The sequence below is a fragment of the Primulina tabacum genome, chromosome 14 (genome assembly GCF_025594145.1).
Source record: "Primulina tabacum isolate GXHZ01 chromosome 14, ASM2559414v2, whole genome shotgun sequence".
Taxonomy (NCBI): domain Eukaryota; kingdom Viridiplantae; phylum Streptophyta; class Magnoliopsida; order Lamiales; family Gesneriaceae; genus Primulina; species Primulina tabacum.
In genome coordinates, this window is record NC_134563.1 from 19,036,984 (window position 1) to 19,050,787 (window position 13,804).

Genomic DNA, 13,804 nt, shown 5'->3' on the forward strand with positions numbered 1-13,804 from the left:
CTGATACCAATTGTAGGACCGAGCGCTTGCCAATTTACCAAAAGTTATAGCTAGTGGTAAATGGTGCAACTCAAATATTTTAAACCGCAGAGCAGCTCATGCACCACGGTTCGATCGCTCTACCAAGCAGGGACAATTATTGCACCCAACATGCGTGATTTGTTTGGTGACCTGAAATCTTACTAGTTTAAGCTAGGAATCATGACAGAAGAGGAGCCATCCACTCCTCAACCCATAAAAGTTCTGCTACAACATCAAATACAACCATTAATGAAGAAGCCTCTAACATAAAATCTGTTGACCAGATAAGTATTGATATTATGTCTTTATTTCTTAAGAAATTCGGCAAATTCAAGAAAAGAATCAATCCAAATTTAATCGCTATCGTAAAAAAGACCAAACTAATGAAAACAAGCTTGCTTTAACAGTGAAATACAAGGTCATTTCATTGCAGATTGTAATAGGTCAAAGAAGAATAAAAAACAATTTGAGAGACGACGGTCCAAAGATGAAAAAAGATCTTTCAAGAAGAAGAAAAATCAAATAGTGCTTGTTGCTGAGGAGAGAAAAAGAAAATGAGTCGATTCAGGTTCAGAACAATCTAGTTCGGAGATCTCATCAAATGAAAGAAATGATGACAAGGTTCAGTGTCTCATGTAGGATGTTGAGCCGGAGATTTATGAAGTTGAGCTGGAAACTGCCGATGACATGATATTTAATTTTGACTCAATTGAATTTACATGTGAAGATATTGTCACGACACTGCTTGACATGGTAGACGAGTACAAAAGACTATCGCAATTAATCCATGAAGCCAAGGCAGAAAACAAAAACTTGAATGATAAGTAATCCAATTCTAGCTGTTTGCAGCGAAAGGAGGTTGACGATCTGAAAGTAAAAGTTAATATGTTAGAGGGTGAGAATGAAGATATACGGAGAGTGTTCCAAGCAACGTTTAATGAAAACAAACAATTGACAATCCTAGTTAATTCTTGGAACAAGTCTTCTACTTCCATAGAGACGATGCAAGAGTTGCAAAAACCAATCGATGATATAACCAGGATAGTGTTCGGAAATAATGAGCACAGTACTTCTCAGGAAACTCTCAATTGTGTCTAAACAAGGAAAAGTAAAAGTTAATAACTTTATCAGATCTAGCACGACATATGAACATGATCAGCCTGAACTCAAACCAACGAGAATATAATTCTTGAGAACAAAGGCATGCATCGTGGATTAGGTTATATTGAACCCGAGAGTTCTAAGTCCAACCGGTCAAGACTAAAGGGCAGACAAAATCAAGATGGTCACGAAGCCTTGAATGGTCCTGCAAAAAGCCAAGTCCAACAGGACATTATTATGCGAAGGTAAAATCGAACCGCTACACAACTGTCGGCCGATTCAAAAGAGATAAAGATTGAAAAATAAGGATGAACGGCCTAAAACACATTTAGAAGAGGGAGAAAACAACATATATTACTAGTTCATGCCCGCAGCCGTACCCTACTGGGAACACACAATGAAAATCTGTTTGGATAATTCAAGTATCGGTCGCGAAAAGGTTAATCTGTTAAGGACCCAACTAGTATTGTGTACCAAAGTTTTATCTTGATTGCAGGTACAAAAGAATAACAATCTTAAAGAATATATTTGAATCTTTTACAGTAGGTTTTCGTAGCACATGATTTGTGACATCAAGGTGTTATTATAATTGATTGATTACAAAAGACCAAAAATCACATTTGGTGATAATTCCAAGAGTAAGACCGTGGGTAAAAGTATTGGCTGAAAATATTTCTTAAGATTTGATTCGCATAAGTCAGTTATGTGACAATGGGTACCCTATTGAATTTCAAAAGCATACTTGTACTGTCAAATCTGCGAATGGTGACATCATGCTAGCCAGTTTAAGAGAACAAAACACTTATAAATTTAGTTGGAACGATGATGACCTGAATGCTCCTACATGCTTTATTGCTTTGCATGGTAATAAGAATTGACATTGACATAAACGACTTTCTCATCTAAATTTCAAATCTATTGCCAATATCACTAAACAAAACCGGTCTTTGGGTTGTCTAACATTGATTTAACTAAAGATAAAGTCTGTTCTGCATGTCAATTATATAAGCAGGTCAGATCAACCTTTAATAACAAATAAGTACCTCTGAACATCATAAAAATCTTGCATCATTTACTTACACACTTTACATTTCCTCACATTCAAGTGTTCATACCGTTTCTTGTTAAGCTGCCAATTGTTTATTTATTACTAGGCAAACTGGACCGTTTCTGCACTTACTTTATTTTAATGTGATTTAGTAGAGATAGCCGTTCAAGAATAGTTCTTAACAGATTAAAAATTGTTAAGAATGGTTTAAAGTTTTAAATAATTTTTAAAGAGCTTATTTATCCCTATAATATCTAATTTGATCCTAAAAATTATAATATCTAAAAAGATTAGTTCAGTAATATAATTTTTAAAAGAATACAAATGATATTTCTTGTCTAAGTACATGATAAATTAATATCATAAAAAGCAGGTGAAACAACAAAAAGTAGAGTTGCCAAAATAGCCTAGACAAGTCTGGTCGACCAACTTGCAGTGTAGAAAAGATGGGTTGATTTAATATTTTGACAACCGTTTGGAAGTGAACGGAAGGCCGCTAGTATGTATGTTGAGATGGTTTGGATTGAGTTGGCCCCACAAAAAATATTATTATTTTATTTTCTATTATTAGTAGTTGTGAAACGTCTACTACAAAACTACCGATTTTTTTTAAAAAAAACAAGCCTTGGCCGAAACCAACATACACATAAAACTTATATAATTCGAAACATGATCCATATAATAATTTCACTACTGAGTAAGATCAATTAAAAGTTTGACGGATCGATTCGGGCACATTGAGGTGCTTCAAACACAATATTCTCCAAGAGCTGCAATATCTCGTTATCTAAGAATGTTTACACCGATGAACTAAATCGAGTTTGATTTTAAATCAAGCAAAAAACACTCGAAATAATCATTCGTTAAGAAATACTGATATATTTTATATAATGTGTAACTGAATAACTGAAAATAAAGGGAATCAGTTGTGACGTATATCATTTCAGTTATGGTGAAAACTGAACTGACAGATGCTCTAACTGATCAAATCAGTTTAAAAACAGCAATTAAACAATTAAATATACAAGATATTTTTATGGATATTTGGAGACTTCAACTGCTCCTACATCACCCTTCTACCTCCTCGGGTAGGATACACTAGAAGACTTTGATCTATACAATGATTTGTACAAACCCACTCAGTTTAGGACTTACTCAACTGCCTAACTGATCTCATAGACTAGACTGAAGGCAACACCTTCCATCCAACACTTGTTTAACGTTTGTGTGTCAAAGACTACATACACAAGTTTATTGTCTTTGTGCAAGACTATATTTGAGTGGTGGTGTGTGTGTGTGTGTGAACTGATTCTTTTATTACAACACGAAAGTGTTCTCACACACTGAGGGAATTTTTCTTCTAGTAAGCTGATAACACGATGAAGTGTTCCCTCTGGGCTGATTGCTTCTTCAAAGTTGATAAACATTATGTGGGCCCTCTCCGTATTTTATCTTTCACTCGTCAACTCTCATCTTCGTCTTCACTGAGCTTCGGCTTCTATTTATAAGCATTTGGCTGAACGTACAATGAGACTTAGTGAATGAATCCGTTGCAGTTTGAATTTGTTCCCCCAAATAGATATCTGGAACATTTGGCTTTAAGAGCTGCTGCAACGTCTCTTATTGTACCTTGACCATACAATAGCTTTTGTACCTTTGTGCATAGCTGGATTAAGCTTGTCGTATCTGCAAACTGGTTCGTTCCTAAATGATGTTTTGAACTGGTCAATTGAACTGATCTTTAACTGGTGAGGTGAAATTAGTTGACTTGTTAGTTGAACTAATTTCACTGATTCAGTTGGGCTCTTCATCAGTTGAACTCTTCTTCTCTGCAATATTGGGTTGCTTGAAACTGCTAACTTTGTCCATCTGCTCTTGATTAATATTGTCTGTAGAATTATTTTTCATCTAATGAGTTTGATCTTATTTATAGAGAGATTCAAGCCAACTGAAGAAACGAATAGAAGAATACGAAGAGACTTCAGTCAACTGTCTACATTTAAATTATTTGAGGATGAGATTCTCTTACTCTAAATGATATTTCTAAATCGTTCATCGAACTCATTTCGGGCTTCATTTTGGCATTATCGAACTTCTGGATGGCAGCGGTTAGCTTGTTCTCCTTGGTCTTGTCATTTCCCTCACAGATTTGTGTCAGCTTCTCCTAGATCTCTTTAGTTGTAGAACAAGTTTTGATTTCGGTAAACATATTTTATCTAAATTTTGTAAAGAATATCATTGGTCACATTATCGAGGTTGGTCTTCTTCTTCTCCTCAATCGTCCATTCAGACTGGTGCTTCTCCACCATATGTGAAGAACCCTCACATACAACAATGGCTGGATTTTCTTTTAAAATCTTCATTGGAGTGATGACACACTGCATATCATCATCTTGGGCTGCTAAATGTGTCTGCATTCTGATTTTCCAATCGTCATTATTTTCCTTTGAAAACATGAAAATATTTTCAAACGATGGCATTAGAAAGTGTAGTAATCAGAGTTCAAGAAAAATCTTCTCCGATACCACTTGTTAGGATCGAGTTATAATCAGATGGAGAGTGAATAAACTCTTTAAAAATTCTTTGAACTTTAAAGCGTTCTTAACAGCCACAAGAACTATTCTTAAATGAGTAGTTTTATTGAACCACTTTAAAATAGAATAATTGAACAAACGGTTTGGTTGGCTAGTGATAAATAAACGGTTGATAGTTTAACAAGAAATGGTTGTAAAACTGATTGTGAGGAAATGTAAAGTGCGTAATTAAATGATACAAGATTTTATGAATGTTCGGAGATAAAACTCCTATATCACTCCTTCTTTCACTTATAGGAAAATTTTCATGAAAAGACTTTGGCTTTACAACATCTTGTAACATCCCGCGTCATTTAGCACTTATCACACTTCCTAAACTGGAACTCTTAGTGATTACTTTACAAGGTCTGGATGTTTAATAACTCTTGGTTCACCAGACAACACAATAAATAACAATGACCCAACGCCCAGATTTATAACGGATTGACTTAGTTGAGGTAGCACAGGTTGATTCTTGAATACCTGAATTAATCTAGTAAGTGTGTGATTTGGTTGAACAGTTTGAAATGTAAACTATTAAGTGTGCTCAAACGATATAAAAATATGCAGATTGTAGAATTTTTTATTCAGCCTCTGGAATACTTGATTGTTCAAGTTTCTAATGTTCTTCACTTTGAATATTCTTCATTTTTATAGTTGCAAAACACCAATGGTCTGATTTTATTTTCAACGATCATCTGTATTGTTTTCCTCGGCAACATGGACAAGTCATTTTCAATCGCAATGCATATTATTAAATACTCTTTAATGTTCTTCTTGTTTTTTAGCAAATCGTAGGCCAAATAGGTAACTTTCTGTCAATTCAGGGGTTTTTAGAATATTGGGCGTTCTTTCCATTTGTAGTATTCATCTGAACGACTTGACTTGCAATATCTTCATTGAAATGCTCAAAACTATCTTTTTGTAATGTGGTGAGAATGAGACGGTTTGAATCTTTACACTACATTGAATTTTATTACTGGTCAGTTTTGTCAGATGATCTCTTGCAGCGGGTGTCCAATAAATATAGCGGTTTCGTGTTAATAAAACTATTCTAACAATAATATTCAATACTTTCTCATATCTTAAGTTTAAAAATGTTTTTAACTATACAAAATTATACTATAGAATATATGTGATTGCAGTAAATAATATTATCATTGACATCCATTTTCATGATTTTGAAATTATTGGTCGAAATGAAATTTTATAATGCTTTAAAAATAGTTTTCATATTATAGAAAAGTGTTGAACATAAAAATGAATAGCAAAATATTTTTTTAGTAATTTATTTTTTATGGCATGGAATAATTATTTTTTACGGCATGTATTGATGTTCTGATAATTTATAAATAATCATTATTCAATATTTTCATTCAATTTTTTATTTATAAAATGGGCCTCATAAAATTTTGCCTCCTACAAATTAAGTAAAATTAGATTAAAAGATATATCAATTAAGCCATTTGTAAAAATAAGTGTACAAAGTTTGTGAACAAAAATATTTTACTCTTATTTTTTCGTAAAATACCTTTGTAACCCCTTATCTCATAAAAACCAATTGAAGTTCGATTTTAAAAAATATAATATCAATGGAGCATTAAAAAAAATTCATGTATCAATTTGCTATTTAATTAATTATTCATATGTCAAAATATTTTTTGTTCTTTAAATAAAAGGAAAATGGTGAGATTTTTTTCTCTCATCTCTTGCCAACTACTAATTTTCTTGTCTCGGCAAATTAATTCAGACGATAGTCTAAATATATAATAGTATTATATAAAATTGTTTCGCATTATTCATTCAAACAAAACAAATATAATCTATTTCGTATTGTTAACAAATCTTTATATGAAATATTGCTAACAAATCTCCATTTCAGGATATTTATTGTAGAATATTGTATAAATTAAAATATATACTTGTATTTTTTACAGAAGTATATTTTCTTCAAAAAAATTGGGTTTATGTTATAGATTATATTATGAATCATTGATTTTCAATTTTTATGAAAATATTGAGTTTACGGGTACCCGAACTCATCAGGTCATAATCATGTATCTTTTGCTCTATACCCGACTAGTTGAGTAGTTAGCACAAGGATTTTGCTAGCATTTGTTACTGTTGATTGATTTAGATAATTTTTTAAGTATTTGCTGAAATTACATCAATTAGAAGAAATCATGTTGAGCCAAAATAAAATAAATACATAAAAATAGCATTAGAGAAAGTTGAAAAAGGAAGGTAGCGTATCTCTGGAGTCTCAACACAAATATATATATATAGTTGTTATATTATATCATCATTTGTCAATTATCAAAAACACCAACTACTCTGCAATATAACTGCTGCTATTTAAAACAGTACATGCAGATTTTATAAAAATAAACAGTAAACATTTAAAATAAAAAAAACAAGCTCTTGCCCATATCCATGCAAAAATAAAACTGCTTCTACTCATCGTCATTGAAGGTTGTTTTCTTCCCTGCAAACAAAATATACCATTTAAGGCAAATATATATATAAATACCATTCGAGTTATAAACCATCTACATCTATTGTAAAAATGGTGCAAAGTAGATAAATTATTTGCACACACCAGTTCCAGCCGCAGCCATGCTCGGCTTGTTGGGAGTTCCACGTCCTCTGCTAAATCTGCCACCACGACTACCATCGCCAAAGTGACCTCCAGAGCGGCCACGGTTTCCGAACCGGCCACCACGACCACTATCGCCAAAGCGGTCTCCAGAGCGGCCACCAAACCTATCACCGGAGCTGTGCCCGCCGCCACTTCTCCCACCACGTCTGGGCCCACCAGAGGCATCATTTCTAGGCTTCGCCTCCTCCACAGTCAAAGTGTACTCTCCAATATCAGAACCATTCAATTCTAAAGCTTTGTTGAAGCCATCACTCTCAGTAAAATCGATATAAGCCATCCTGTGAACAGAGTAATGTGAATAAGCCATTTCAATATACAAGAGCTTAAATAAGAAAAAAATAACAAGCTGGAAGGTGATAAAAACACGTTTTTAACGTCATGGAGACATGTATGATCAATTTTCAAAAGCATAAAAAAACTAATGAAAATAATAAAAATTTAATTGTTCTTGAAATAGAGTAGGCCCCTGAAACCAAGGGAAGAAAATTAAAAGAGAAATCAGACCCCTTAAAACCACCCTCTTGATCTTTAGGAAGAGAGACTCTAGAAATTTCACCACAGGAACCAAAATGATCTTCCAAAGAGCTCCTAATCTGAAATTTAGTTATGTTAGTGATGACAATTTATGCCACTTGATGCAGCAGAGATGATAAAATGGGTAACAAAAATGGAATATGAAAACACATGCCTGGTCTTCTTCACCGTTTTTATCGAATCCACGAACAAAAACTGTTTGTCCTTGAGCTCTACCACCCTTCTGGAAGGAATTCGTATCCTTTTCACTAAACCAATTTAAGTAAAATTATTATGTAAGCACCAAATTTATAAAGCAAACCTTAGAATTAAGGCTATAAATAATGATTCAAACCCACCCGCTATGCGGAGTGAAGGACCCCCTTTCTCTTGCAAGGTCAAGTTTCACAGGACGACCCAGCAACTCCTTACCATTCGTCGCGCGGAGGGCCTGACAAATTTATACACAAATATTCGATTACAATACAAACTTCTAGTAAAAGTTAACACAAAAATGACTAAATCACACAGTTTAGAATAATATATTCTCAAGCAGGGCCAAAACCGCTAGCCGACCAAGCATCGGGACATTCACAACTTTGCCATTTTTATTTATCGACACTAGTGATTATGCAGTAGCATCGCTAGGTATTTGTCATGACTACTATTTCAACTTTTTTTAGTATAAAATACCATATAGCTTATATCAAAACTGGTCTATTATCTATCAATTAAAAAAAACTGGTCTATTATTAAAACTTCGCATAGATGTTCAAGCTCGAATACAATAGAAAAACTACTACGCGGCTCGATTCAGTTCATTCGCATCCCTCTTAGGAAATCATATTTAAGTATTAGCACCAAGACAGAAATATGAATCCATAAATAATCACCTTCTCTGCTTCTGCTGCTGTAGCAAACTCAACATGACCAAAGCCCCTGAATGTATTGTCGGGGAACATGGAAAAGCGAACCTCAACAATTTCCCCAGCATCTTTGAAAAAATTCTCACTGAAACATTACAATGGCGTCAGTGTAAAAAACACATAGGTCGCCTAGAAAACAATTTACAGCATCGATACTTAACACATCAGCTTGCTCAATAGAGTAAGACAGATTCCCAACAAACAGGGTTTTAGATCCTCTTGATTGCTCTTTCGGAGTGATTGGAGTCCTGGGCTGCAAAAGAGTGCATATAGAACGTTAATTAAACACCATAATGCACTTTCTAATAAGAAGAAAATTTCATCATCTACCCAAATATCATAAATGCACCAACTGTGGAGTGCCCTCCAAAAAAAAGTCGTGGATCAAAAAGTTAAGATTGCATTTCCTGGAACTATTTCCACAATCTGATCATGCAAAGATTTGAAACACAGTCAAATTAGTGACAGATAAAGTAGGAGGCATGCAAATCATGTTCCCTTGAGAAAAGGAACAGCCTAAAACCAGCAGCCACTGGGACAATAATCACTTTACCTAAGTGTGTTACAGAATCCGGATATCAAACTAATGTCAGGCGAAAAGAGCTTACAGTTTTTTCAATTTGCAAACCTCCTTTCCCTAAATTCGCCTTTGCAGATGCAGCATCAGACATTTTTACGTCAGTATCCTGTAGTAACAAGAACCGTATGTTGTAAAAACAAGGAAATCAATTACAGTTCATCATAACAAATTTCATACCACACAATCACTTAAACATACTGGAGCTTTGATCTTCTTCTTTTGAGGCTCCTCATCATCACTTTCCTCATCCGAACTATCATCTTCAGAGCTAGCATTTTTCTTTGCCTGCAAAACAGTGTTCCCGTAATCATCTCCAGTTTCCTTAAAATTCTAAAAAGAAGTCGCACAGTATAGAAACCTAAGGAGATTAAATATACCTGGCTTGCTTCTGTAGTGGTTCTCTTCAAAGAAACAGCTTTTTTAGGAGCCTGTAGAGAAGAGTGATATAATGTATTAAATAATCATATCAATAATCCAATTTACACTTCCTGAAAAAGTAGCACATTTTTGCAAGTCTTTTTTGTTTTCCTCCAGGCATCCCACACCTCAACTCAAAAAAACAGGAGGAAAGAAAAGGAGTTAAAAAATTCAGTTACCTGAGATAAGAGTGGTATAAAAAAAATGGGGTTAGTTAGCAAACTAACCTTGGTCAAACAATTTTTTTGAAAACTAACCTATTTGAAAACAAACACTCAACAACACTAGGGGAGGGTTAATTTTCAAAAACTTGATTTGAAGAAAACATTTTTCAAATTTTCCTTAAATAATCAGTAACAAAATGTCTAATAGAAAATGCAGGGAAGTCAGAACTATACACTTACCTCATCTTCAGCGCTGCTGCTTTCATCATCGGATTCTGAATTCTCACTTGACTCAACCTTCTTCTTGGTCACATGTTTAGTTGCAGTTTTCTTGGAAGCTTCAGCTTCTTCATCAGAACTTGTTTCGACTTCAGAAACAGAATCTTCGTTTGACTCGTCCTTCTTTGTAGCAGAAGCTGCTGGGGCAGTTTTGGTGAGAGATTTAAGGGCTTTCTTCACAGCAGGAACATCCTCATCTGAACTAGTTTCATCATCAGAATCAGAAGATTTTTCTTTCTTCTTGATAGCAGCTACAAGGACATTTTTAGCCTGAGCCGCAGGAGCTTTCTTGGCATCAGCAACATCATCATCAGAACTAGTTTCATCTTCGGAATCAGAATCATCAATAGATTTATCTTCCTTCTTGGTAGCAGCAACAGTGACATTTTTAGCCTGAAGTGCTGGAGCTTTCTTGGCTGCAGCAACATCCTCATCAGAACTAGTTTCATCTTCAGAATCAGAATCACTGCTTGATTCGTCTTTCTTCTTGGCAGCTGGTTTAGGTACATTTTTTGTTAGATCTGCAGGGGCTTTCTTGGGCACATCAAAATCATCGTCAGAACTGCTTGATTCGTCTTTCTTCTTGGCAGCTGGTTTAGGTACATTTTTTGTTAGAGCTGCAGGGGCTTTCTTGGGCACATCAAAATCATCGTCAGAACTAGTTTCATTTTCAGAATCAGACTCATCAATTGATTCGTCTTTTTTCTTAGCAGCAGCCACATGACTATTTTTTGCTGCAGGTCTCTTCTTAGGTACACTGACATCTTCCTCTAAACCACTACTATCTTCAGATCCCGAGTCCGGTTTTAAGGCACCATTCTTGGAAGATACCTTAACCTAGTAAGAGTTCGGAACACAAATTGACAAATTATAATCGGTAAAATGTACTTATCCTTATTCTGGCAAGAACACATAAAGATATCTAGCAACAGAAACAGAGTACGCGCGCATGTTTAAATTGAAACAAGTAGATTGGTATCTCACGATTTGGCACTCAAAAAACAAAAACAAATAAAGCATTAAACAATATAAATTGTAACAAATTCAGCAATTAAACCTTCAGTTCTTTCTCGGACTCCGAAGAAGATTCATCATCAGATGATGTCTCGGCTTTCTTTTTGACAACCTTCTTCTTAGTCTTGATTTCAATCTTCTTTTCCTCCACCAACTCCTTCTTCTTCTTAGCGTTCTTTTTATCTACAACTTCCTCAGCTTCTCGCTTTCCTGTTGCTACACATACAAAACATGGAAACCCAAATAAGTTGTCAAATTGAACACCCACAAAACCCATCTCAACCTACCAATAAACAAAAACAAGAAACCAAGACCCTCACAGCCCCACCCAGAAAATGAGCAACAGCGATTAAACGTAGTCAAAATCTAACCTTTTTTCAAGGGTTTGGCTGGAATAACGGCAGCATCGGCCTAAAAAAGAACCGATTAATCCAATCTTCGAATGGACCAAAAACAACAGTAAAACAACAGGTAGACAAAGCATATTTCACCTTAGCGGCTGACTTCTTATCAGAGTTCACCATCGGAAGGAAAGACGAGTTTCTAATGGTGGCGGGAGAGGGTCTGAGAAGGTAGAGAAACCCTAGCAACAAGGGTTTAAACGAAAGGAAAGAGTAGATATTCGAGTTTGTGGCCAATTTTGTTGCATTTATATAGCGATTAATAATTAGAGAAGGGATTCAGCGGCGTGTTTGCTAGGGTTTTGTATTTTCCTTATATATATATATATATATATTGGAAAAAAAAATCTGTAATCAAAACTAAAGTTCAATTTCTGTTGGAAAAAAATCTGTAATCAAAACTAAAAGTTCAATTTCTGTCATAAAAGTTTATTCGTTATTTTCTAAAATTTCAATAACTTTTATTTTCACTTTTTAATTGACATATTTAACGATTCTCCTATTTTATTTCAATATATACTATATATTAATTTTTTGCATTTGTTTTTATATTCGAATTTAATTTTTTTTGTTAATATATCATCTCAGACTTGAAATAAAATTGAGCTAGTAAAAAGAGTGTTGGGATCGGAAAAAAGTTTAGAAGGAGGTGAATAAACTCTTTAAAATATTTATTTTTAAAATTTGTTTTCAACCGGTTTTAGCCGCTTGAAAGATTTTCTCGAACAGTTAGAAATATGAACCACTTGAAAAGTGTGGAAGACGGTTCAATATTTCTAAAGATAGTTTTAATCGTTTGGCAATCTAATCAACAAGATATGGTTTGAAATGTAAAGGCTTGCGAAAAGTAAGAACACATGAATTTTATGGATGTTTGGAGAAAACATTCATACGTCACTCCTTCTATCTTTGTAAGAAGGATTCACTAAAAGATTTTGATTTTACAAAATTCTTTGTAACAGCACACTCCAATCAGAACTTATCACAATGTCTGTTTTGGAAATCTTAGTGATCACTTTTAAGAACCATCAGTTCACCAAACACCACTATTAATCAAATAACCAAAAGGTTATTGATGTATGTAAAACAATCTGTTTTAGTAGCATGAAAACGATCTTTGAATGATCAGATAACTTTCAGTTGAGTGTGTGCTTGATGATCGATGAGATATGTGATCTTTGATTGCGCTCAAATTCTTTAAGTAAGCAATCTTGAAGATAATCACACTGTTGAAAGCTTGATGATTATGTATCGCGTTGTTGTATATCTCTTGCATACTTCCAACTCTTATTATATAAGCTGTCATTCCAACGGTCGAAAAGAGATGAGTAACGTTAACATGTAACCTTGGAATGATGTGTCACTATCAGTTGTAAATAAATTAAATGTTCTTCAGCAAAACATTTAATGTTCTCTTTGCTAGCACAGCTTTGAATCTCGTTCCTTGGAGAGTTACTGCGGAGTATTCTTTTACGACAATTGTTTTTACCATCAGAACTTTGTAGGATATGAGTAATCTTTCTTTTCTGGGATAGTAACATAAATACATATCAATATCGGGACTAGTGCAAAACATGGTTGACTTGTTGACTTGTAGTGGTGCAAAACTATTTGAATGTTCTGAACAGGTCATAAAATGTCTTTCATTAAGGGAACAATAAATAGCTCTTTAATGACTCAACGAAAATTCTTCAAACAGCCGGTTGGAAAGATTGAACTTCTTCTGCTTCAAATGGTTAAAAGGTAGGTAGTCTGAAATTCAATCGGTTGAAGACTAGGCGGTTGAAAGAGAAGATGGTTGAGCTGGTTCCTGTTATACACAAAAGATTGCAGCGGTTTCCTGAAACAGTTGAAACGACCCTATCTTCTAATTCATTTTAATTTACACTAGTTTTTTTTCTAAACCATGCATGATTAATTCATCATAAATAAACTATCATAAATAATCAATAAATAAGAATTTCATCATATCCAAAACCATTCATGCGGAATAAGTAAACAAAACAATAAAAGTCTAAATTCAACTCAATAAATTCTAGCATTTTAACAGTCTATAAAATCATCAAAAATCTTTAACATATGCGGAATTTCTAGGTCCTCGGGTATGC

General features: G+C 34.2%; 1 protein-coding gene across 4 annotated transcripts; it reads right to left on the bottom strand.

Annotated features, from left to right (window-relative positions):
* Positions 1-6,974: 6,974 nt before the first annotated feature.
* Positions 6,975-12,009, bottom strand: LOC142524163 (uncharacterized). 4 transcript variants are annotated; one of them, XM_075627969.1, is made up of 15 exons: positions 11,787-12,009; positions 11,667-11,706; positions 11,339-11,511; positions 10,243-11,118; positions 9,799-9,849; positions 9,599-9,706; positions 9,450-9,527; positions 9,003-9,094; positions 8,809-8,926; positions 8,275-8,366; positions 8,091-8,184; positions 7,907-7,995; positions 7,343-7,680; positions 7,159-7,228; positions 6,975-7,077 (listed from the first exon to the last, which is right to left on the bottom strand). In XM_075627969.1, the coding sequence occupies exons 1-14, from the start codon at positions 11,817-11,819 to the stop codon at positions 7,197-7,199; spliced, it is 2,214 nt and encodes a 737-aa protein (XP_075484084.1). In that variant the 5' UTR covers positions 11,820-12,009; the 3' UTR covers positions 6,975-7,077; positions 7,159-7,196. The 4 variants fall into 4 exon arrangements, with proteins under 4 accessions (XP_075484084.1, XP_075484085.1, XP_075484086.1 ...); XM_075627970.1 differs by having other exon boundaries at positions 6,975-7,228; positions 11,339-11,505; XM_075627971.1 differs by having other exon boundaries at positions 6,975-7,228; positions 9,620-9,706.
* Positions 12,010-13,804: the final 1,795 nt, after the last annotated feature.

Bases quoted from the DNA above. Each gene is read 5' to 3' on its own strand.
- LOC142524163 (XM_075627969.1), bottom strand. From the start codon at position 11,819: ATGGTGAACTCTGATAAGAAGTCAGCCGCTAAG. The intron at 9,528-9,598 runs GTATGAAATTTG...TTGTTACTACAG, and splicing joins TATGTTTAAGTGATTGTGTG to GATACTGACGTAAAAATGTC. The intron at 9,095-9,449 runs GTAAGCTCTTTT...ACTCTTTTGCAG, and splicing joins GTTTGCAAATTGAAAAAACT to CCCAGGACTCCAATCACTCC.